Below are 27,560 nucleotides of genomic sequence, written 5' to 3' on the forward strand. Positions count from 1 at the left end.
ATTCGTCTGATCACAACTATAAAACGTTTTTCGAATTTTCAATTAAATAAAAAGACATTAAATATGATATTTCTATATTATCCCAATCATTTTGCGATATTAACCTTTACTGATCTTCTATGCCTCCTCGAAGTGCAACCACTAAATGCAGAATAGTGCCGCCTTTTAATTTGTAATTTCCTACTGTTTTGTCATCTTTTAACTGTTTTCCTTGAAACACAAGCCTCTGTTGAGCAGGTGGAATCCCTTCTTTTTCTTCAAGTTTCTCTTTGATAGTTAGAATTCTGTCTGAAGGTTCTACATCGAGCATCCGTTCTTCTCCTGTTAGGGTCACTACTTTGACTAACATCGATGAGGGGAACACTAGAAATTTTGTTTGATTTAATCGATTACATTAAATCATTTTTAATAACCTTATAATGACATTTGATTTATGACAGATTAACGTGACAGCAAAGATTATAAAAGAGTCAATACATTCAGGTGTATGTGATGAACAGGTACCATAAAGTTATAGTTGACATTTCCTTTTTATTTTACTTATTCTCTTCTCAATTAATTTACGACATCTACATCATGTAATTCATCTAACTATAAAGATATATTACTTTTATAAAATAAAAACTGTGTGTTAGTATATATATTTTCAATTCCATTACAAATCTACTTAATCTCGATAAAATAAAGAGTTTTATCTTTGTTTTACATGAACCGATTTTCAGTGTATAAAACATTATTGAAATTAGAAGTGGAAAGCAAACGCTCCAACTAATTTTTATGAGGTATTTGAGGAAAATCTTATATCAAATTCGCGAATCAAAAATATCTAATTATTTCGCATCGTGAAATTTTTAAAGTTAAGGTCCAGTCTACCTTACGATCTAGTTATTTTAAATTTTCATTGAAAAATTATATTAAGGTTGAAGATTTGGAATCCTGAATTTTTGTTTTTGGTAAGCTCCTTCATGCTAGGTGTCATGCTAGAATCAATCGAAGATGTTTATACATAAGCCTGATGAAGATGTTTGTTTTGAATTATTTTCATCACGTCTGTTTGTACAAAGAAAATACTACCGAACGTACATATAATACGTTTTTATACTTGAATAGTTAATCAAAAATTTGGAATACTCTATATAAAATATTCACTTCCTTAAATTTCTTTGCTTAAATTGCGCCAATAAGGAATGGAAATTTAATTGAGTCTATGATCCAAAATGAGCAAAAGCAGTATAATTCTGTAGAGAGTGTATGTTCTTTTGATATACCGATAGGATCTTCTATGTCTCTAACCTCAATCCTAAGGTTGTCCAGTGCCACCTGTTGGTATTTTTCGATGATATTGCTGGCTTTCGCATATTTGTAGCAGTTTCTAACGTTAGTCGTCAGTCAAGCTGATACGGCTACGCTTGATTTCAGATATCCAAATTTTTACAGTTGTAAAAACCATCGTAGTATATTTTTAAATGTTTCGATGATCAAAACAATTGAAAATGGCTTTTAGTGATAGTGGTGGATCAATTAATAGTACTTTATTGGAAGTGCTAAAGGTTGTGCAGTCTCAAAAATTGAGTCAGCAAGTAGATTTATCGTATTTTACACCTGAAAATAACCTTAAAATGAGTATATCATGTTGGACATTTAAAAATAAAACTAAAATTGGTCGCTTTCTATTAAATGACTCTGAAATATGGTTTGAACGATGAAATACAGATAGCAGGGATTGAGATACATTTCGAAAAGAATTTGTGGAAGCTTTCACGAACAACAGCTGTCAAACTGTTCCTGTCATTTTTTTGTCATACTTTTCCAATCCCGAAACCAATGATAATTATGCACAAAAATTCACCATAGAAGAAAGTATTGCTTCAAAAAGAAAATTTTATCACCACAGCGCTACTTTTCTGAAAATAAATAAAAATATCATTGTGGCAAGACAGGGCATGATAAAGCTTATTGTCGAAGTAATATTCCTAAAAGATCGGAAAATGTGATTACACCTTTTAGCCGTGCCTTTCCCTAATTACTCAAGGCAGATATTAAGTTTAGTGTTTCTGTGTCATAATGTCTCGAATGCAGCATTAATTTTTGTTATACTGGCAAATCTGCTGGCGCTACTGAAATAGTAGTGAACGGTCATCAGTTTTGGGCTCTAGTTGTCGAAAAAATTTGTTAATTTGCTTACAGAAATTGTAATATGGTTCTCAAAGGACTTGCCCGTGCTACTACTACTGTCACCAAGAGATTTACAGATTTTACATATATCACTGAAATTGAAATCGTCATAATAAACTTTTTTGTTTCTGATACTTGTCTAGACTATGATGTTTTGTGTGTCCATGATATTCTCGAAGATCTCAGCTTAGTGACCATCACTGATCATCAAGGTTCCCGAATAGAAGTCGACAACTGCCAAGAATAGACAGGATCTTGGATACTTTTGTTTCTGATACGTTTGACTTAATTGATTTTTCCGAATTCCAGAATAGACTTGAGGAACTGTTAAGTATGTTCAATCGAGTGACCATTGAAGACTGATATTATTTGCCGCTCGAGGATCAGCTGGATGTCGAGAAACATATTTCACCTCATTAAATATGACCTCTGCGTTCCACCAGATACCGATCTATAACAGAAAACAGCTTTTGTCACCCGGAGGGGTATTTCGTTTGTTTAAGAATTCCTTTTAGTCCAACCAATGCCTCGACCGTGTTTCAAAGAGCAGTTAATCTTACTCTTTGGAAATTGAAAGATTCTGTGGCCTTGGTCTACATGGCATGGATGACATTTTAATCCAAACTCCAAAGGAAGGCATAACCCACCTTCGCCTTTTTGGAAATACTCAATACCGCTGTGTTTTCTTTGAATATCCAGAAATGTTGATTTCTTAAATCCAGTTTGGAATATCTTGGAAACAAAAATTTTGGTAATGGCTTTCGATCTGGACGATCGAAGATACAAGCACTTCTGGAGTCCCTAGTACGTCAAACTGGTTCGTGAGTTCATGGGTATAGCAGGCTACCTCAAAAAGTTTGTGCCTGATGTTCCATTCCAGTAGAATGAAGAACAGTAAACTGCGTGGCGATACGTCATTAATATCAAAGCCGTTGCAGAATTACATGCAGATGCAAGCAACTTGGGTTGTGGAGCATCCAGAAACTTGAAGGCCAGTCCCGAGTAGTTCGTAATTTAGCAGAAGAACGACAGAATGCGAATCCAAATGAATTGTTCGAGTTGATAAACATTTCCGTACTTGCTTGGTATAAAATTTGTGATTGTCAGTGACTGTAATTCAATTCAAGGTGACGATTACAAAGAAATATTTATTACCCCGAATTGCTCTATGGTGAGTGAATTACAATTTACTTATTATAAATCTTCATATTGTTAGAAATCAGCTGATAAACAATTATTTTTATCAGTTATTTTCCGATTTTTATTTGAACATCTCTCTTCGCCAAAGTGTGTCATCTTACGTGTTGATAAGTTTTTTATATTTACGAAGCTTGTCGATGGTGCTGTTGACAGAAAGGAATTTGTTATTTAGGCCCGCATGAATCTCGGAGGAAATAAAAGAATGGATCGGTGCTCAGGTTAACATGCCGCTTTCGTTTAGTTGTATTTGTAATAAAACTGCATGCTATTCGACTGCATCAGTGTATGATATTTTATTTTTTTGAGTAACTTCCTAACAATATATCAAATCTTTGACACCAATCAACTTCCGCTAGAATAAATTTTAGCGGAAAAAATTCATACCACAATATATTATCTATTTTATAGTATAAGGTGAACTGAAAGAAATAGACCTTTTGAGTCAAATGCTACTTGCCTTTAGTTCTAATTTCTTCTACTATAACAATCGTTTCAAAAACTGTATAATTATTTGATTTTTAATTCTTTGTAGATGATATTTACAAATTATGGTTGGATTTGAGGTACAATTTTATGTCTCTTACTCTCGAAACAAGAAATCTCCTCAGTAAATTGAGTGCTAAATATCTTCTAGCAATAATCACAAATGGACCATCAAAAGCTCAATGGGAAAAAGTGAATAAATTGAATATTCGACCTTACTTCGATCTTATACTTGTCTCAGGTGATCTACCCTGGGAGAAACCGCATTCGAATATTTTTATCAAGGCCTGCAATAAATTGAATATTGAACCTCATCAAGCAGTTATGATTGGTGACAAACTGGAGACAGATATTTTAGGTAAGCTTACTCGTAAAAAACAATATACTGCTTTGAAAATATTCGATCCGAATTCCAACAACTCACTCAAATTCCGTTACCTTTTTTTAATAATTGAGCTAATGCTCTATTGGATTCACGAAAAAATACTCATCCTTACTTCTCAGAAGTAAAGTAGCAGTACTAGAGAATTTCTTACAATCGTGTATCAACTGTCGAAGCAAAACGTCTTTTTTTCTTATTAGCCTCGTGCACGTTATTATTCAATTGAAGTTTTTAAGTATATCGTATTTCGTATTATTTCACAGATAAAAGCAGGTGGCAGGATTTGAGTTACAATAAAGCACAGAGCGGGAAAGCCGTCAGAAGTGACGAAATTCCAAACAAGACACGTTCATTCCAATGTTTTTTTCATACTTCCAATTATAAGTCCAAAAATATCTCAGTAAGAATGACATTTGATAAAATTCCCAAAATTCGGAATTCCATCATATATTTACAATGTCGCAATTCAGATTATGGAGCTATGACAACTTCACGACTTTGCCTAAATAGAGATTACAGAGTTCTAGACAATTTTAAATTATTTTTAGTCCAGTTTTTTTCTATATCTGACTATCTTGAATTGATAAATATTGAATGATATAATTCGAAAGGAATAAAAATTTTTAAAATCCGCAGTATGATTTTCCCGACCTATTCCGAAGATATGCAGTAAAGTCGGCGCATTTTCCATACTTTTAGACCAAGTGTAGAGAATTCTAGTTCTGCATATTAAACCACTGTCACCAAGAAATAGTTATGTGACAGTGTTCAGACGGACATTGGTACAAAACATTTTTAATCAACATTCGAAGGAAACATCCGGGATTTAACCGTAAATAAGACTAAGATAAACGAACATGCAACTACAATTAAGAATAGCTGAAAGAAGTTCACTCGTTTATATCAACTATAGAGTGAGCACTCTACAAAAGAAGCAATGTACAAATGAAAAAAAAACCGGCAGTGGCTTCGTCTGAAATGTGCAGAAGTATTAGAAAGAATCAAAGGACTTGAAGAAAAGCTATCCCGGAAACAGAAATGAGTTGAAAAACAGAAACAAAGGAAGAAAGATAAATTATAGAAGAGAGGGGTAAATGAAAAAGCTATACAACCAAATGATGCTCTAAAATTGTTGACTGAAGCAATGATAAAAAAGTAAATGCAAAAGGAAATTTTAGCAAAGCGAAAAATAAACAACAAAAAAGTTCTGAGGTTACTGCGACAAAAAGATTTTACTTGAAAATTCACAAGAAAGTTCATGGAAATAGTACAAAGAAGAAGAAACAAAAAAGAACATTTAAATAACCGTAGGAAATGATTGTTTTGCCATCCAATATAAAAAAAACCTTATTCGGGACAAGTTATTGAGGTGTTTGCAAAGCACTATAAAATCAAATGTATGACTAAATGTGGTCTCGCTTGGAAGTGATCAGACAAAGATGTTATACTCTGAGATTTCGACGATATTACATTGAATACGTATCAAATAAGCTGACTTTGGAATATTTGGTGATGTGTAAATAAAGTTAATTGGTTTTTGTACTACAATTTCAACCAAGCAAAAACAAACTTCTTAATAAACAAAAGTCATCGATATTTGCCATTGTTTTTTCCGTTCCCATTTTAATACATGACGGAATTAGCAATTTATTAAAAAAATAATTTGTCTGGGATACTAAAAATTGATAAATATTATTTAACGATTGTCCAAAGATTCATCATATTCCAAAAACATTTCATTATGTTGAGAATCAGTCCATGGATAGTAAGAGGATTAAGGTGATGAAATTGGGATTTACTGTGGTGCTTATTAATACAGTGCTTCTACGTCTACATAAACAAAATGGTACGTGCTCTAGCTGACAAAGTAACCACTATCTTAATTATTAGTGACTAATTTTCATGCGGCGGAATGCATTTTTAATAATATACCCCTACCGCGGGGACTTATTTGAGTAAGCTTTTTCATAAGTTTCAACAAACATGTACTAGTAAAAAGAATTGATATAGTTGCAGAAATTGTAGTAAACTCTTCTTCTTCCGTAGCCCAAATAGAGTCTACTTGTGGAGTCAGTCAGTACACAGGATGCTGAGCAAAAACAAATTTTATTCAAACAAATTAAAAATGCAGATAACGACCAAGACCGTAGACTGCATTATGTGAAAATATGTCCACTTAAATTCTCCAACAGTCAGACTATCTAAAGACAATTTGCTTCAGTGGCGGAAGTACTTTTTTCCTTGATTAAAATGTTAATACTCAAAATGTGAGGTGTTGGAGTGACATAAATCCTAACATGTTTCGTGAAAAACATTCACAGATCTCATTAAAAGTAAATGTCTGGGTAAATATTTTGGGAAACCACATAGTCGGGCTTCTTTTTTAATTTCTAAAATAACAGATGAGGTATATCTCGAAATATAGAAAAAGTAATTCAAGCGTCTTTTTTTCAACTTCTGGAAGATAACTTGGTAACTTGGAAATAAAGTTGCTGGTGCAAACTATTACTTTGCAATAATACGTTATCTAGATGAGGAATATCTTTGTACACCTTGCAGCTGAAGTTTACGATACAGGTTCTGACAGTATTAACGTTTTAAAACAACGAATTGTTAAAGTATGTAGGGCACTTTCCCCTGACACATTTTATCAAATCTGACAAGAGTTTAATAATATGATGTTTTACTGACAGGAAGTAGATGGAACCCCATTTTTAAAAATTATTAGTAGTTGTGTATTTATTTGTATTTATTTTAATTATCAAAAACGTCGTAAATCCAAACAAAATTAGTATGATTGAATAGCTATTCTAAATACCTTTCAAACGAGGTATCACTTGCCGTCAGGTCCCACTTAACATTATTGGTTTTAGTCTAAGATTATATACACGGTTTTAGTTACCTGGTCGTACTGATACCTTTTACGTCACGTGTTACTAGTAGTAAAGCTTAAATTAGTTCATTTTCACGCTCCAATTTTCATCAGTGTTACTATTTTAAGGAAAAAAAGGGTGGAGGAGAATTTTGAGAAGCATAAATTGAATTCATCAATTATTTTAATGTTTCATAGTTTGATTGGTATTTTCTAGTAGGTACATGGACTATATATTTTCAAATGAAATTATAATCTATGTTTGTATTAATAGTAATTTTTTAAAATGTGTCTGTTATGAATGAAATTTATTGTTTTTAGGAAGTATTAATTCCAATCTTTGTGCAAGCATATGGTTACCATTTGGCGGGGAAGAATTAAATGGAAATGGACCCATTCCTGATTTCATTATAAACGATATAACCGAGTTAGAATCTTTACTGTTGCAGATACATAAGATGAAGAGCAGTTTTGGTGTACAGTTGAGTGATATTGAGGATTCGAATAGTAATAGTAGTGATGGTAGCTGAACGAACCTATGATAAAGCCGGTGGATTTAAACGATGATAGTGATTTGATTTCAACAAAATTCTATTTTCGAATAAATATTGGATTAGCTAGCATGTTTCAAGGATTTTAAAATAACATAAAAGATAATTTTTTTAGTTAATAATATTTTATTTAAGTTAAAATGTAAAGAATTTTCCTACAATATTTCTAATTATTATCTTATTATTAAATTGAACTACCATAAATTAAATGTAATTTGTAATTATACAAGAATTTCTTATTTATCATCAATTTTGTTGTATGAGTATAGGGAAGAGGGCAGAGTAAACAAATGGATAACGAATAAGATGGAATGAAAATACATCTTTTATATACCTATTTTCACTTATTGATACAGTGGTCAGCACAGAAAGAGTCGCATTACACCGCTCGGAAGAGTTTTGCAGACATAAGAAGCACAAGTGAAACAAGTGGCAAATGCACTTCATCATGAATAAATGTGAGGTCTCATTTGCAAATAGGGTGGACAATGAATAGTGTGAACCAAACATAGTATTTGCATTATCAGCTTCAAACCCAATCGTGTTCTCTTTGTAAGGAATATTTTTACTACCAAAATATCCTTTGCTTTCATCATATAATACTGACATAAAAAAATTATCTTCCACATTGTAATCTACTGCTGTTCTGGCAGTGAGCACCAAGTGCTTTGTTTTTGATTTGTCTGTGCTTTCATCAATAATAAGAAAATTTTTCAGTTTGTGAAGTCTCAACTAATTCGCTGTGAGATAACTTTTCGAATGTAATTTCCTTGGCTATTTCAGAATCCGAGCAAACATTTTGAATAGGTTTCTTTAGGTCACCTGAAAAATAATATTATTTGAAAACCTAGTGTATTAATTATAATTATAATAATAACATTTATTAAATAATGAATTTGTAGACCAAGCCGCAAGCAAGCAAAAAACAAGCCATTCTTATTTCTCCAAATTTGCTTTTATCTTCAAATGACTGAGTTTGCCCAAACTGTGTGATTGATAGTTTACTTGCTATACCTGAGAACAAGTACTTTTCAAAAGATTGTCGTTTTAAATATTTAAAAAATAGATGAAACGAAATTAGGATTTAAAATATATACATACACATTACACAATCAAAGGCAATCAATAATAAATTAATTGTTAGTAATTTCGTTAATGAAATTTTAATTAATTATTAAATATTAATTAAACTAAACTGAATATGAAACCACGGAATATAAGTTCACCTTTCACACATGCTACATGCTTTAAACCAGCGGCTCCCAAACTTTTTTAGTGACGGAACCATTTTGGAAAGCGAAATACTTGACGGAACCCTACAATAAAACAATAGTCTCTAAAAGTATATTCTTTATGAATAAGCATAATAAACGTAGAATGTAACATATACTTATTACTTACTTACATAACAAGTATAATAATAGAAATAGAAGATATTAAAAAAGAAAAAAAAATAACTAATGGGAGGTATGAAACTGTATTTTATTTTTCATTAATTGGTTGATATCAGGTTTGATAGAAGAGTTGAAGTCTCAAATCAGGTTCGGCGTCCAGTCTATTCCGGTATTTTGTTTTCGTGGCTGCATAGGTTGAGCATCCTGTTTCGCACAAATATGTTGTTGGAAATGGAAGAAGAATATTCAGAGCCATTTTGGCAAGCATTGGGTATTCATCACGGATTCTGCACCAATAATCGTTGAGAGATGTCGTTTTGAACAATGACTCCAAGCTTGCGTCTGATGACATTTCTAAAAGAGATTCATATATCTCATTTGACATACTTTCGGGCAAGGTGGATAAAAAAGGATTATGAATCCTTGAATTCAGTTTCAATTTTGTATTCTGTTCTTCGTGAAAATACTTCTCAAAAGATGCGCGCATCGAAGTGAGATATTGGACCAATTCTTCAAATACATCATCTTGAAACATTTCTGAGTCGTTATCGCTAACAAACTCACTGAGTAACGTAAAGCTTTCTATTTCTCTCTTACTAACGCAAATAATCTGTACAAATGTGATTGCAATCGTTCCAACTGAGATTATTTTCTTCAAAAAATGTATTTATTTTAGTAAAAATTTCTTCTCCGGTAGTGTTTGTGGGCAACGGTGAACAGATAAGCAAGTCTTCTTCAAAAGAACTTTCATATGGATATCTCACGATAACCAGCAAGATAACCAGACCAGCGACATCAGTAGACTCCACTGAAGCCCATTGAAGTCGATTGTCACAATGTGTTCCAAGTCTATCTTCCTAATTTGAAGTCGAATCTCATAAACTCTTGTATATTTGAGTAAGTTTGCAATTAACTTTGTCAGCCATCGTCGATTTACTTCAATTGAAGCCCATTGAGGTCGATTGTCACATTGTGTTGATCGAGAATTTTCCAAGTCTATCTTCCTAATTTGGAGTCGAATTTCATCAATTCTTGTATATTTGAGTAAGTTTGCAACTAACTTTGTCAGCAATAGTCGATTTACTTCCATTGAAGCCCATTGAGGTCGATTGTCACATTGTGTTGATCGAGAATTTTCCAAGTCTATCTTCCTAATTTGAAAGCGAATCTCATCAATTCTTATATATTTGAGTAAGTTTGCAACTAACTTTGGCAGCCATCGTCGATTTACTTCAATTGAAGCCCATTGAGGTCGATTGTCACATTGTGTTGATCGAGAATTTTCCAAGTCTATCTTCCTAATTTGAAGTCTTATCTCATCAATTCTTGTATATTTGAGTAAGTTTGCAACTAACTTTGTCAGCAGTAGTCGATTTACTTCCATTGAAGCCCATTGAGGTTGATTGTCACATTGTGTTGATCGAGAATTTTCCAAGTCTATCTTCCTAATTTGAAAGCGAATCTCATCGATTCTTATATATTTGAGTAAGTTTGCAACTAACTTTGGCAGCCATCGTCGATTTACTTCCATTGAGCCCATTGAGGTCGATTGTCACTTTGTGTTGATTGAAAATTTTCAAAGTCTATCTTCCTAATTTGAAGTCGAATTTCAACATTTCTCATATATTTGAGTAAGTTTGCATCTAACTTTGTCAGATATCGTCGATTACATCCATTGAAGCCCTTTGAGGTCGATTGTCACTTTGTGTTGAATGAAAATTTTCAAAGTCTATCTTCCTTATTTGAAGTCGAATTTCAACATTTCTCATATCTTTGAGTAAGTTTGCATCTAGCTTTGTCAGATATCGTCGATTAACATCCATTGGAGCCCAATGAGGTCAACTGTCACTTTGTGTTGATTGAAAATTTTCAGAGTCTATCTTCCTTATTTGAAGTCGAATTTCAACATTTCTCATATATTTGAGTAAGTTTGCATCTAACTTTGTCAGATATCTTCGATTAACATCCATTGAAGCCCATTGAGGTCAACTGTCACTTTGTGTTGATTGAAAATTTTCAAAGGTCTATCTTCCTTATTTGAAGTCGAATTTCAACATTTCTCATATATTTGAGTAAGTTTGCATCTAACTTTGTCAGATATCGTCGATTTAAATCCTTTGAAGCCCTTTGAGGTCGATTGTCACTTTGTGTTGATTGAAAATTTTCAAAGTCTATCTTCATTATTTGAAGTCAAATTTCAACATTTTTCATATCTTTGAGTAAGTTTGCATCTAACTTTGTCAGATATCGTCGATTAACATCTATTGGAGCCCAATGAGGTCAACTGTCACTTTGTGTTGGTTGAAAATTTTCAAAGTCTATCTTCCTAATTTGAAGTCGAATTTCAACATTTCTCATATATTTGAGTAGTTTGCATCTAACTTTGTCAGATATTGTCGATTTAAATCCTTTGAAGCCCTTTGAGGTCGATTGTCACTTTGTGTTGATTGAAAATTTTCAAAGTCTATCTTCCTTATTTGAAGTCGAATTTCAACATTTCTCATATATTTGAGTAAGTTTGCATCTAACTTTGTCAGATATCTTCGATTAACATCCATTGAAGCCCATTGAGGTCAACTGTCACTTTGTGTTGATTGAAAATTTTCAAAGGTCTATCTTCCTTATTTGAAGTCGAATTTCAACATTTCTCATATATTTGAGTAAGTTTGCATCTAACTTTGTCAGATATCGTCGATTTAAATCCTTTGAAGCCCTTTGAGGTCGATTGTCACTTTGTGTTGATTGAAAATTTTCAAAGTCTATCTTCATTATTTGAAGTCAAATTTCAACATTTTTCATATCTTTGAGTAAGTTTGCATCTAACTTTGTCAGATATCGTCGATTAACATCTATTGGAGCCCAATGAGGTCAACTGTCACTTTGTGTTGGTTGAAAATTTTCAAAGTCTATCTTCCTAATTTGAAGTCGAATTTCAACATTTCTCATATATTTGAGTAGTTTGCATCTAACTTTGTCAGATATTGTCGATTTAAATCCTTTGAAGCCCTTTGAGGTCGATTGTCACTTTGTGTTGATTGAAAATTTTCAAAGTCTATCTTCCTTATTTGAAGTCGAATTTCAACATTTCTTATATATATGAGTAAGTTTGCATCTAACTTTGTAAGATATCGTCGATTTACATCCATTGAAGCCCTTTGAGGTCGATTGTCACTTTGTGTTGATTGAAAATTTTCAGTCTATCTTCCTAATTTGAAGTCGAATTTCAACATTTCTCATATATTTGAGTAAGTTTGCATCTAACTTTGTCAGATATCGTCGATTAACATCCATTGAAGCCCTTTGAGGTCGATTGTCACTTTGTGTTGATTGGAAATTTTCAAAGTCTATCTTCCTTATTTGAAGTCGAATTTCAACATTTCTCATATATTTGAGTAAGTTTGCATCTAACTTTGTCAGATATTGTCGATTTACATACATTGAAGCCCTTTGAGGTCGATTGTCACTTTGTGTTGATTGAAAATTTTCAAAGTCTATCTTCCTTATTTGAAGTCGAATTTCAACATTTCTCATATATTTGAGTAAGTTTGCATCTAACTTTTTCAGATATCGTCGATTTAAATCCTTTGAAGCCCTTTGAGGTCGATTGTCACTTTGTGTTGATTGAAAATTTTCAAAGTCTATCTTCCTTATTTGAAGTCGAATTTCAACATTTCTCATATATTTGAGTAAGTTTGCATCTAACTTTGTCAGATATCGTCGATTTAAATCCTTTGAAGCCCTTTGAGGTCGATTGTCACTTTGTGTTGATTGGAAATTTTCAAAGTCTATCTTCCTAATTTGAAGTCGAATTTCAACATTTCTCATATATTTGAGTAAGTTTGCATCTAACTTTGTCAGATATTGTCGATTTACATACATTGAAGCCCTTTGAGGTCGATTGTCACTTTGTGTTGATTGAAAATTTTCAAAGTCTATCTTCCTTATTTGAAGTCGAATTTCAACATTTCTCATATATTTGAGTAAGTTTGCATCTAACTTTGTCAGATATCGTCGATTTAAATCCTTTGAAGCCCTTTGAGGTCGATTGTCACTTTGTGTTGATTGAAAATTTTCAAAGTCTATCTTCCTTATTTGAAGTCGAATTTCAACATTTCTTATATATATGAGTAAGTTTGCATCTAACTTTGTAAGATATCGTCGATTTACATCCATTGAAGCCCTTTGAGGTCGATTGTCACTTTGTGTTGATTGAAAATTTTCAGTCTATCTTCCTAATTTGAAGTCGAATTTCAACATTTCTCATATATTTGAGTAAGTTTGCATCTAACTTTGTCAGATATCGTCGATTAACATCCATTGAAGCCCTTTGAGGTCGATTGTCACTTTGTGTTGATTGGAAATTTTCAAAGTCTATCTTCCTAATTTGAAGTCGAATTTCAACATTTCTCATATATTTGAGTAAGTTTGCATCTAACTTTGTCAGATATTGTCGATTTACATACATTGAAGCCCTTTGAGGTCGATTGTCACTTTGTGTTGATTGAAAATTTTCAAAGTCTATCTTCCTTATTTGAAGTCGAATTTCAACATTTCTCATATATTTGAGTAAGTTTGCATCTAACTTTGTCAGATATCGTCGATTTAAATCCTTTGAAGCCCTTTGAGGTCGATTGTCACTTTGTGTTGATTGAAAATTTTCAAAGTCTATCTTCCTTATTTGAAGTCGAATTTCAACATTTCTCATATATTTGAGTAAGTTTGCATCTAACTTTGTCAGATATCGTCGATTAACATCCATTGAAGCCCTTTGAGGTCGATTGTCACTTTGTGTTGATTGGAAATTTTCAAAGTCTATCTTCCTAATTTGAAGTCGAATTTCAACATTTCTCATATATTTTAGTAAGTTTGCATCTAACTTTGTCAGATATCGTCGATTAACATCCATTGAAGCCCTTTGAGGTCGATTGTCACTTTGTGTTGATTGGAAATTTTCAAAGTCTATCTTCCTAATTTGAAGTCGAATTTCAACATTTCTCATATATTTTAGTAAGTTTGCATTTAACTTTGTCAGATATCGTAGATTTACATCCATTGAAGCCCTTTGAGGTCGATTGTCACTTTGTGTTGATTGGAAATTTTCAAAGTCTATCTTCCTAATTTTAAGTCGAATTTCAACATTTCTCATATATTTGAGTAAGTTTGCATCTAACTTTTTCAGATATCGTCGATTTAAATCCTTTGAAGCCCTTTGAGGTCGATTGTCACTTTGTGTTGATTGAAAATTTTCAAAGTCTATCTTCCTTATTTGAAGTCGAATTTCAACATTTCTCATATATTTGAGTAAGTTTGCATCTAACTTTGTCAGATATCGTCGATTTAAATCCTTTGAAGCCCTTTGAGGTCGATTGTCACTTTGTGTTGATTGGAAATTTTCAAAGTCTATCTTCCTAATTTGAAGTCGAATTTCAACATTTCTCATATATTTGAGTAAGTTTGCATCTAACTTTGTCAGATATCTTCGATTAACATCCATTGAAGCCCATTGAGGTCAACTGTCTCTTTGTGTTGATTGAAAATTTTCAAAGTCTATCTTCCTTATTTGAAGTCGAATTTCAACATTTCTCATATATTTGAGTAGTTTGCATCTAACTTTGTCAGATATCGTCGATTTAAATCCTTTGAAGCCCTTTGAGGTCGATTGTCACTTTGTGTTGATTGAAAATTTTCAAAGTCTATCTTCCTAATTTGAAGTCGAATTTCAACATTTCTTATATATATGAGTAAGTTTGCATCTAACGTTGTCAGATATCGTCGATTAACATCCATTGAAGCCCTTTGAGGTCGATTGTCACTTTGTGTTGATTGGAAATTTTCAAAGTCTATCTTCCTAATTTGAAGTCGAATTTCAACATTTCTCATATATTTGAGTAAGTTTGCATCTAACTTTGTCAGATATCTTCGATTAACATCCATTGAAGCCCTTTGAGGTCGATTGTCACTTTGTGTTGATTGGAAATTTTCAAAGTCTATCTTCCTAATTTGAAGTCGAATTTCAACATTTCTCATATATTTTAGTAAGTTTGCATCTAACTTTGTCAGATATCGTCGATTAACATCCATTGAAGCCCTTTGAGGTCGATTGTCACTTTGTGTTGATTGAAAATTTTCAAAGTCTATCTTCCTTATTTGAAGTCGAATTTCAACATTTCTCATATATTTGAGTAAGTTTGCATTTAACTTTGTCAGATATCGTCGATTTACATCCATTGAAGCCCTTTGAGGTCGATTGTCACTTTGTGTTGATTGGAAATTTTCAAAGTCTATCTTCCTTATTTGAAGTCGAATTTCAACATTTCTCATATATTTGAGTAAGTTTGCATTTAACTTTGTCAGATATCGTCGATTTACATCCATTGAAGCCCTTTGAGGTCGATTGTCACTTTGTGTTGATTGGAAATTTTCAAAGTCTATCTTCCTAATTTTAAGTCGAATTTCAACATTTCTCATATATTTGAGTAAGTTTGCATCTAACTTTTTCAGATATCGTCGATTTAAATCCTTTGAAGCCCTTTGAGGTCGATTGTCACTTTGTGTTGATTGAAAATTTTCAAAGTCTATCTTCCTTATTTGAAGTCGAATTTCAACATTTCTCATATATTTGAGTAAGTTTGCATCTAACTTTGTCAGATATCGTCGATTTAAATCCTTTGAAGCCCTTTGAGGTCGATTGTCACTTTGTGTTGATTGGAAATTTTCAAAGTCTATCTTCCTAATTTGAAGTCGAATTTCAACATTTCTCATATATTTGAGTAAGTTTGCATCTAACTTTGTCAGATATCTTCGATTAACATCCATTGAAGCCCTTTGAGGTCGATTGTCACTTTGTGTTGATTGGAAATTTTCAAAGTCTATCTTCCTAATTTGAAGTCGAATTTCAACATTTCTCATATATTTTAGTAAGTTTGCATCTAACTTTGTCAGATATCGTCGATTAACATCCATTGAAGCCCTTTGAGGTCGATTGTCACTTTGTGTTGATTGAAAATTTTCAAAGTCTATCTTCCTTATTTGAAGTCGAATTTCAACATTTCTCATATATTTGAGTAAGTTTGCATTTAACTTTGTCAGATATCGTCGATTTACATCCATTGAAGCCCTTTGAGGTCGATTGTCACTTTGTGTTGATTGGAAATTTTCAAAGTCTATCTTCCTTATTTGAAGTCGAATTTCAACATTTCTCATATATTTGAGTAAGTTTGCATTTAACTTTGTCAGATATCGTCGATTTACATCCATTGAAGCCCTTTGAGGTCGATTGTCACTTTGTGTTGATTGAAAATTTTCAAAGTCTATCTTCCTTATTTGAAGTCGAATTTCAACATTTCTCATATATTTGAGTAAGTTTGCATTTAACTTTGTCAGATATCGTCGATTTACATCCATTGAAGCCCTTTGAGGTCGATTGTCACTTTGTGTTGATTGGAAATTTTCAAAGTCTATCTTCCTTATTTGAAGTCGAATTTCAACATTTCTCATATATTTGAGTAAGTTTGCATCTAACTTTGTCAGATATCGTCGATTTAAATCCTTTGAAGCCCTTTGAGGTCGATTGTCACTTTGTGTTGATTGAAAATTTTCAAAGTCTATCTTCATTATTTGAAGTCAAATTTCAACATTTTTCATATCTTTGAGTAAGTTTGCATCTAACTTTGTCAGATATCGTCGATTAACATCTATTGGAGCCCAATGAGGTCAACTGTCACTTTGTGTTGGTTGAAAATTTTCAAAGTCTATCTTCCTAATTTGAAGTCGAATTTCAACATTTCTCATATATTTGAGTAGTTTGCATCTAACTTTGTCAGATATTGTCGATTTAAATCCTTTGAAGCCCTTTGAGGTCGATTGTCACTTTGTGTTGATTGAAAATTTTCAAAGTCTATCTTCCTTATTTGAAGTCGAATTTCAACATTTCTTATATATATGAGTAAGTTTGCATCTAACTTTGTAAGATATCGTCGATTTACATCCATTGAAGCCCTTTGAGGTCGATTGTCACTTTGTGTTGATTGAAAATTTTCAGTCTATCTTCCTAATTTGAAGTCGAATTTCAACATTTCTCATATATTTGAGTAAGTTTGCATCTAACTTTGTCAGATATCGTCGATTAACATCCATTGAAGCCCTTTGAGGTCGATTGTCACTTTGTGTTGATTGGAAATTTTCAAAGTCTATCTTCCTAATTTGAAGTCGAATTTCAACATTTCTCATATATTTGAGTAAGTTTGCATCTAACTTTGTCAGATATTGTCGATTTACATACATTGAAGCCCTTTGAGGTCGATTGTCACTTTGTGTTGATTGAAAATTTTCAAAGTCTATCTTCCTTATTTGAAGTCGAATTTCAACATTTCTCATATATTTGAGTAAGTTTGCATCTAACTTTGTCAGATATCGTCGATTTAAATCCTTTGAAGCCCTTTGAGGTCGATTGTCACTTTGTGTTGATTGAAAATTTTCAAAGTCTATCTTCCTTATTTGAAGTCGAATTTCAACATTTCTCATATATTTGAGTAAGTTTGCATCTAACTTTGTCAGATATCGTCGATTAACATCCATTGAAGCCCTTTGAGGTCGATTGTCACTTTGTGTTGATTGGAAATTTTCAAAGTCTATCTTCCTAATTTGAAGTCGAATTTCAACATTTCTCATATATTTTAGTAAGTTTGCATCTAACTTTGTCAGATATCGTCGATTAACATCCATTGAAGCCCTTTGAGGTCGATTGTCACTTTGTGTTGATTGGAAATTTTCAAAGTCTATCTTCCTAATTTGAAGTCGAATTTCAACATTTCTCATATATTTTAGTAAGTTTGCATTTAACTTTGTCAGATATCGTAGATTTACATCCATTGAAGCCCTTTGAGGTCGATTGTCACTTTGTGTTGATTGGAAATTTTCAAAGTCTATCTTCCTAATTTTAAGTCGAATTTTAACATTTCTCATATATTTGAGTAAGTTTGCATCTAACTTTTTCAGATATCGTCGATTTAAATCCTTTGAAGCCCTTTGAGGTCGATTGTCACTTTGTGTTGATTGAAAATTTTCAAAGTCTATCTTCCTTATTTGAAGTCGAATTTCAACATTTCTCATATATTTGAGTAAGTTTGCATCTAACTTTGTCAGATATCGTCGATTTAAATCCTTTGAAGCCCTTTGAGGTCGATTGTCACTTTGTGTTGATTGGAAATTTTCAAAGTCTATCTTCCTAATTTGAAGTCGAATTTCAACATTTCTCATATATTTGAGTAAGTTTGCATCTAACTTTGTCAGATATCTTCGATTAACATCCATTGAAGCCCATTGAGGTCAACTGTCTCTTTGTGTTGATTGAAAATTTTCAAAGTCTATCTTCCTTATTTGAAGTCGAATTTCAACATTTCTCATATATTTGAGTAGTTTGCATCTAACTTTGTCAGATATCGTCGATTTAAATCCTTTGAAGCCCTTTGAGGTCGATTGTCACTTTGTGTTGATTGAAAATTTTCAAAGTCTATCTTCCTAATTTGAAGTCGAATTTCAACATTTCTTATATATATGAGTAAGTTTGCATCTAACTTTGTCAGATATCGTCGATTAACATCCATTGAAGCCCTTTGAGGTCGATTGTCACTTTGTGTTGATTGGAAATTTTCAAAGTCTATCTTCCTAATTTGAAGTCGAATTTCAACATTTCTCATATATTTGAGTAAGTTTGCATCTAACTTTGTCAGATATCTTCGATTAACATCCATTGAAGCCCTTTGAGGTCGATTGTCACTTTGTGTTGATTGGAAATTTTCAAAGTCTATCTTCCTAATTTGAAGTCGAATTTCAACATTTCTCATATATTTTAGTAAGTTTGCATCTAACTTTGTCAGATATCGTCGATTAACATCCATTGAAGCCCTTTGAGGTCGATTGTCACTTTGTGTTGATTGGAAATTTTCAAAGTCTATCTTCCTAATTTGAAGTCGAATTTCAACATTTCTCATATATTTTAGTAAGTTTGCATTTAACTTTGTCAGATATCGTAGATTTACATCCATTGAAGCCCTTTGAGGTCGATTGTCACTTTGTGTTGATTGGAAATTTTCAAAGTCTATCTTCCTAATTTTAAGTCGAATTTTAACATTTCTCATATATTTGAGTAAGTTTGCATCTAACTTTTTCAGATATCGTCGATTTAAATCCTTTGAAGCCCTTTGAGGTCGATTGTCACTTTGTGTTGATTGAAAATTTTCAAAGTCTATCTTCCTTATTTGAAGTCGAATTTCAACATTTCTCATATATTTGAGTAAGTTTGCATCTAACTTTGTCAGATATCGTCGATTTAAATCCTTTGAAGCCCTTTGAGGTCGATTGTCACTTTGTGTTGATTGGAAATTTTCAAAGTCTATCTTCCTAATTTGAAGTCGAATTTCAACATTTCTCATATATTTGAGTAAGTTTGCATCTAACTTTGTCAGATATCTTCGATTAACATCCATTGAAGCCCATTGAGGTCAACTGTCTCTTTGTGTTGATTGAAAATTTTCAAAGTCTATCTTCCTTATTTGAAGTCGAATTTCAACATTTCTCATATATTTGAGTAGTTTGCATCTAACTTTGTCAGATATCGTCGATTTAAATCCTTTGAAGCCCTTTGAGGTCGATTGTCACTTTGTGTTGATTGAAAATTTTCAAAGTCTATCTTCCTAATTTGAAGTCGAATTTCAACATTTCTTATATATATGAGTAAGTTTGCATCTAACTTTGTCAGATATCGTCGATTAACATCCATTGAAGCCCTTTGAGGTCGATTGTCACTTTGTGTTGATTGGAAATTTTCAAAGTCTATCTTCCTAATTTGAAGTCGAATTTCAACATTTCTCATATATTTGAGTAAGTTTGCATCTAACTTTGTCAGATATCTTCGATTAACATCCATTGAAGCCCTTTGAGGTCGATTGTCACTTTGTGTTGATTGGAAATTTTCAAAGTCTATCTTCCTAATTTGAAGTCGAATTTCAACATTTCTCATATATTTTAGTAAGTTTGCATCTAACTTTGTCAGATATCGTCGATTAACATCCATTGAAGCCCTTTGAGGTCGATTGTCACTTTGTGTTGATTGAAAATTTTCAAAGTCTATCTTCCTTATTTGAAGTCGAATTTCAACATTTCTCATATATTTGAGTAAGTTTGCATTTAACTTTGTCAGATATCGTCGATTTACATCCATTGAAGCCCTTTGAGGTCGATTGTCACTTTGTGTTGATTGGAAATTTTCAAAGTCTATCTTCCTTATTTGAAGTCGAATTTCAACATTTCTCATATATTTGAGTAAGTTTGCATTTAACTTTGTCAGATATCGTCGATTTACATCCATTGAAGCCCTTTGAGGTCGATTGTCACTTTGTGTTGATTGGAAATTTTCAAAGTCTATCTTCCTAATTTTAAGTCGAATTTCAACATTTCTCATATATTTGAGTAAGTTTGCATCTAACTTTTTCAGATATCGTCGATTTAAATCCTTTGAAGCCCTTTGAGGTCGACTGTCACTTTGTGTTGATTGAAAATTTTCAAAGTCTATCTTCCTTATTTGAAGTCGAATTTCAACATTTCTCATATATTTGAGTAAGTTTGCATCTAACTTTGTCAGATATCGTCGATTTAAATCCTTTGAAGCCCTTTGAGGTCGATTGTCACTTTGTGTTGATTGGAAATTTTCAAAGTCTATCTTCCTAATTTGAAGTCGAATTTCAACATTTCTCATATATTTGAGTAAGTTTGCATCTAACTTTGTCAGATATCTTCGATTAACATCCATTGAAGCCCTTTGAGGTCGATTGTCACTTTGTGTTGATTGGAAATTTTCAAAGTCTATCTTCCTAATTTGAAGTCGAATTTCAACATTTCTCATATATTTTAGTAAGTTTGCATCTAACTTTGTCAGATATCGTCGATTAACATCCATTGAAGCCCTTTGAGGTCGATTGTCACTTTGTGTTGATTGAAAATTTTCAAAGTCTATCTTCCTTATTTGAAGTCGAATTTCAACATTTCTCATATATTTGAGTAAGTTTGCATTTAACTTTGTCAGATATCGTCGATTTACATCCATTGAAGCCCTTTGAGGTCGATTGTCACTTTGTGTTGATTGGAAATTTTCAAAGTCTATCTTCCTTATTTGAAGTCGAATTTCAACATTTCTCATATATTTGAGTAAGTTTGCATTTAACTTTGTCAGATATCGTCGATTTACATCCATTGAAGCCCTTTGAGGTCGATTGTCACTTTGTGTTGATTGGAAATTTTCAAAGTCTATCTTCCTAATTTTAAGTCGAATTTCAACATTTCTCATATATTTGAGTAAGTTTGCATCTAACTTTTTCAGATATCGTCGATTTAAATCCTTTGAAGCCCTTTGAGGTCGATTGTCACTTTGTGTTGATTAAAAATTTTCAAAGTCTATCTTCCTTATTTGAAGTCGAATTTCAACATTTCTCATATATTTGAGTAAGTTTGCATCTAACTTTGTCAGATATCTTCGATTAACATCCATTGAAGCCCTTTGAGGTCGATTGTCACTTTGTGTTGATTGGAAATTTTCAAAGTCTATCTTCCTAATTTTAAGTCGAATTTCAACATTTCTCATATATTTGAGTAAGTTTGCATCTAACTTTTTCAGATATCGTCGATTTAAATCCTTTGAAGCCCTTTGAGGTCGATTGTCACTTTGTGTTGATTAAAAATTTTCAAAGTCTATCTTCCTTATTTGAAGTCGAATTTCAACATTTCTCATATATTTGAGTAAGTTTGCATCTAACTTTGTCAGATATCTTCGATTAACATCCATTGAAGCCCTTTGAGGTCGATTGTCACTTTGTGTTGATTGGAAATTTTCAAAGTCTATCTTCCTAATTTGAAGTCGAATTTCAACATTTCTCATATATTTGAGTAAGTTTGCATCTAACTTTGTCAGATATCTTCGATTAACATCCATTGAAGCCCTTTGAGGTCGATTGTCACTTTGTGTTGATTGGAAATTTTCAAAGTCTATCTTCCTAATTTGAAGTCGAATTTCAACATTTCTCATATATTTTAGTAAGTTTGCATCTAACTTTGTCAGATATCGTCGATTAACATCCATTGAAGCCCTTTGAGGTCGATTGTCACTTTGTGTTGATTGAAAATTTTCAAAGTCTATCTTCCTTATTTGAAGTCGAATTTCAACATTTCTCATATATTTGAGTAAGTTTGCATTTAACTTTGTCAGATATCGTCGATTTACATCCATTGAAGCCCTTTGAGGTCGATTGTCACTTTGTGTTGATTGGAAATTTTCAAAGTCTATCTTCCTTATTTGAAGTCGAATTTCAACATTTCTCATATATTTGAGTAAGTTTGCATTTAACTTTGTCAGATATCGTCGATTTACATCCATTGAAGCCCTTTGAGGTCGATTGTCACTTTGTGTTGATTGGAAATTTTCAAAGTCTATCTTCCTAATTTTAAGTCGAATTTCAACATTTCTCATATATTTGAGTAAGTTTGCATCTAACTTTTTCAGATATCGTCGATTTAAATCCTTTGAAGCCCTTTGAGGTCGATTGTCACTTTGTGTTGATTAAAAATTTTCAAAGTCTATCTTCCTTATTTGAAGTCGAATTTCAACATTTCTCATATATTTGAGTAAGTTTGCATCTAACTTTGTCAGATATCGTCGATTAACATCCATTGAAGCCCTTTGAGGTCGATTGTCACTTTGTGTTGATTGGAAATTTTCAAAGTCTATCTTCCTAATTTGAAGTCGAATTTCAACATTTCTCATATATTTGAGTAAGTTTGCATCTAACTTTGTCAGATATCGTCGATTTAAATCCTTTGAAGCCCTTTGAGGTCGATTGTCACTTTGTGTTGATTGGAAATTTTCAAAGTCTATCTTCCTAATTTGAAGTCGAATTTCAACATTTCTCATATATTTGAGTAAGTTTGCATCTAACTTTGTCAGATATCTTCGATTAACATCCATTGAAGCCCTTTGAGGTCGATTGTCACTTTGTGTTGATTGGAAATTTTCAAAGTCTATCTTCCTAATTTGAAGTCGAATTTCAACATTTCTCATATATTTTAGTAAGTTTGCATCTAACTTTGTCAGATATCGTCGATTAACATCCATTGAAGCCCTTTGAGGTCGATTGTCACTTTGTGTTGATTGAAAATTTTCAAAGTCTATCTTCCTTATTTGAAGTCGAATTTCAACATTTCTCATATATTTGAGTAAGTTTGCATTTAACTTTGTCAGATATCGTCGATTTACATCCATTGAAGCCCTTTGAGGTCGATTGTCACTTTGTGTTGATTGGAAATTTTCAAAGTCTATCTTCCTTATTTGAAGTCGAATTTCAACATTTCTCATATATTTGAGTAAGTTTGCATTTAACTTTGTCAGATATCGTCGATTTACATCCATTGAAGCCCTTTGAGGTCGATTGTCACTTTGTGTTGATTGGAAATTTTCAAAGTCTATCTTCCTAATTTTAAGTCGAATTTCAACATTTCTCATATATTTGAGTAAGTTTGCATCTAACTTTTTCAGATATCGTCGATTTAAATCCTTTGAAGCCCTTTGAGGTCGATTGTCACTTTGTGTTGATTAAAAATTTTCAAAGTCTATCTTCCTTATTTGAAGTCGAATTTCAACATTTCTCATATATTTGAGTAAGTTTGCATCTAACTTTGTCAGATATCGTCGATTAACATCCATTGAAGCCCTTTGAGGTCGATTGTCACTTTGTGTTGATTGGAAATTTTCAAAGTCTATCTTCCTAATTTGAAGTCGAATTTCAACATTTCTCATATATTTGAGTAAGTTTGCATCTAACTTTGTCAGATATCGTCGATTAACATCCATTGAAGCCCTTTGAGGTCGATTGTCACTTTGTGTTGATTGGAAATTTTCAAAGTCTATCTTCCTAATTTGAAGTCGAATTTCAACATTTCTCATATATTTGAGTAAGTTTGCATCTAACTTTGTCAGATATCGTCGATTAACATCCATTGAAGCCCTTTGAGGTCGATTGTCACTTTGTGTTGATTGGAAATTTTCAAAGTCTATCTTCCTAATTTGAAGTCGAATTTCAACATTTCTCATATATTTTAGTAAGTTTGCATCTAACTTTGTCAGATATCGTCGATTAACATCCATTGAAGCCCTTTGAGGTCGATTGTCACTTTGTGTTGATTGGAAATTTTCAAAGTCTATCTTCCTAATTTGAAGTCGAATTTCAACATTTCTCATATATTTTAGTAAGTTTGCATTTAACTTTGTCAGATATCGTAGATTTACATCCATTGAAGCCCTTTGAGGTCGATTGTCACTTTGTGTTGATTGGAAATTTTCAAAGTCTATCTTCCTAATTTTAAGTCGAATTTTAACATTTCTCATATATTTGAGTAAGTTTGCATCTAACTTTTTCAGATATCGTCGATTTAAATCCTTTGAAGCCCTTTGAGGTCGATTGTCACTTTGTGTTGATTGAAAATTTTCAAAGTCTATCTTCCTTATTTGAAGTCGAATTTCAACATTTCTCATATATTTGAGTAAGTTTGCATCTAACTTTGTCAGATATCGTCGATTTAAATCCTTTGAAGCCCTTTGAGGTCGATTGTCACTTTGTGTTGATTGGAAATTTTCAAAGTCTATCTTCCTAATTTGAAGTCGAATTTCAACATTTCTCATATATTTGAGTAAGTTTGCATCTAACTTTGTCAGATATCTTCGATTAACATCCATTGAAGCCCATTGAGGTCAACTGTCTCTTTGTGTTGATTGAAAATTTTCAAAGTCTATCTTCCTTATTTGAAGTCGAATTTCAACATTTCTCATATATTTGAGTAGTTTGCATCTAACTTTGTCAGATATCGTCGATTTAAATCCTTTGAAGCCCTTTGAGGTCGATTGTCACTTTGTGTTGATTGAAAATTTTCAAAGTCTATCTTCCTAATTTGAAGTCGAATTTCAACATTTCTTATATATATGAGTAAGTTTGCATCTAACTTTGTCAGATATCGTCGATTAACATCCATTGAAGCCCTTTGAGGTCGATTGTCACTTTGTGTTGATTGGAAATTTTCAAAGTCTATCTTCCTAATTTGAAGTCGAATTTCAACATTTCTCATATATTTGAGTAAGTTTGCATCTAACTTTGTCAGATATCTTCGATTAACATCCATTGAAGCCCTTTGAGGTCGATTGTCACTTTGTGTTGATTGGAAATTTTCAAAGTCTATCTTCCTAATTTGAAGTCGAATTTCAACATTTCTCATATATTTTAGTAAGTTTGCATCTAACTTTGTCAGATATCGTCGATTAACATCCATTGAAGCCCTTTGAGGTCGATTGTCACTTTGTGTTGATTGAAAATTTTCAAAGTCTATCTTCCTTATTTGAAGTCGAATTTCAACATTTCTCATATATTTGAGTAAGTTTGCATTTAACTTTGTCAGATATCGTCGATTTACATCCATTGAAGCCCTTTGAGGTCGATTGTCACTTTGTGTTGATTGGAAATTTTCAAAGTCTATCTTCCTTATTTGAAGTCGAATTTCAACATTTCTCATATATTTGAGTAAGTTTGCATTTAACTTTGTCAGATATCGTCGATTTACATCCATTGAAGCCCTTTGAGGTCGATTGTCACTTTGTGTTGATTGGAAATTTTCAAAGTCTATCTTCCTAATTTTAAGTCGAATTTCAACATTTCTCATATATTTGAGTAAGTTTGCATCTAACTTTTTCAGATATCGTCGATTTAAATCCTTTGAAGCCCTTTGAGGTCGATTGTCACTTTGTGTTGATTGAAAATTTTCAAAGTCTATCTTCCTTATTTGAAGTCGAATTTCAACATTTCTCATATATTTGAGTAAGTTTGCATCTAACTTTGTCAGATATCGTCGATTTAAATCCTTTGAAGCCCTTTGAGGTCGATTGTCACTTTGTGTTGATTGGAAATTTTCAAAGTCTATCTTCCTAATTTGAAGTCGAATTTCAACATTTCTCATATATTTGAGTAAGTTTGCATCTAACTTTGTCAGATATCTTCGATTAACATCCATTGAAGCCCTTTGAGGTCGATTGTCACTTTGTGTTGATTGGAAATTTTCAAAGTCTATCTTCCTAATTTGAAGTCGAATTTCAACATTTCTCATATATTTTAGTAAGTTTGCATCTAACTTTGTCAGATATCGTCGATTAACATCCATTGAAGCCCTTTGAGGTCGATTGTCACTTTGTGTTGATTGAAAATTTTCAAAGTCTATCTTCCTTATTTGAAGTCGAATTTCAACATTTCTCATATATTTGAGTAAGTTTGCATTTAACTTTGTCAGATATCGTCGATTTACATCCATTGAAGCCCTTTGAGGTCGATTGTCACTTTGTGTTGATTGGAAATTTTCAAAGTCTATCTTCCTTATTTGAAGTCGAATTTCAACATTTCTCATATATTTGAGTAAGTTTGCATTTAACTTTGTCAGATATCGTCGATTTACATCCATTGAAGCCCTTTGAGGTCGATTGTCACTTTGTGTTGATTGGAAATTTTCAAAGTCTATCTTCCTAATTTTAAGTCGAATTTCAACATTTCTCATATATTTGAGTAAGTTTGCATCTAACTTTTTCAGATATCGTCGATTTAAATCCTTTGAAGCCCTTTGAGGTCGATTGTCACTTTGTGTTGATTAAAAATTTTCAAAGTCTATCTTCCTTATTTGAAGTCGAATTTCAACATTTCTCATATATTTGAGTAAGTTTGCATCTAACTTTGTCAGATATCGTCGATTAACATCCATTGAAGCCCTTTGAGGTCGATTGTCACTTTGTGTTGATTGGAAATTTTCAAAGTCTATCTTCCTAATTTGAAGTCGAATTTCAACATTTCTCATATATTTGAGTAAGTTTGCATCTAACTTTGTCAGATATCGTCGATTAACATCCATTGAAGCCCTTTGAGGTCGATTGTCACTTTGTGTTGATTGAAAATTTTCAAAGTCTATCTTCCTTATTTGAAGTCGAATTTCAACATTTCTCATATATTTGAGTAAGTTTGCATTTAACTTTGTCAGATATCGTCGATTTACATCCATTGAAGCCCTTTGAGGTCGATTGTCACTTTGTGTTGATTGGAAATTTTCAAAGTCTATCTTCCTAATTTTAAGTCGAATTTCAACATTTCTCATATACTTGAGTAAGTTTGCATCTAACTTTGGCAGCCATCGTCGATTTACTTCAATTGAAGCCCATTGAGGTCGATTGTCACATTGTGTTGATCGAGAATTTTCCAAGTCTATCTTCCTAATTTGAAAGCGAATCTCATCAATTCTTATATATTTGAGTAAGTTTGCAACTAACTTTGGCAGCCATCGTCGATTTACTTCAATTGAAGCCCATTGAGGTCGATTGTCACATTGTGTTGATCGAGAATTTTCCAAGTCTATCTTCCTAATTTGAAGTCGAATTT

General features: G+C 32.4%; 1 protein-coding gene across 1 annotated transcript in view; it reads left to right on the forward strand.

Annotated features, from left to right (window-relative positions):
• Positions 1-7,887, forward strand: part of LOC130896552 (N-acylneuraminate-9-phosphatase) — a 37,060-nt gene extending 29,173 nt beyond the window's left edge. Inside the window, exons 3-4 of the mRNA XM_057804733.1 lie at positions 3,908-4,216; positions 7,434-7,887. Coding sequence (XP_057660716.1) covers positions 3,908-4,216; positions 7,434-7,642 — 518 coding nt within the window. The 3' untranslated portion in view covers positions 7,643-7,887. The remainder of the gene's footprint in view (positions 1-3,907; positions 4,217-7,433) is intronic.
• The last annotated feature ends 19,673 nt before the right edge of the window (positions 7,888-27,560 follow it).

The sequence above is a fragment of the Diorhabda carinulata genome, chromosome 7 (assembly GCF_026250575.1).
Source record: "Diorhabda carinulata isolate Delta chromosome 7, icDioCari1.1, whole genome shotgun sequence".
Lineage (NCBI taxonomy): Eukaryota > Metazoa > Arthropoda > Insecta > Coleoptera > Chrysomelidae > Diorhabda > Diorhabda carinulata.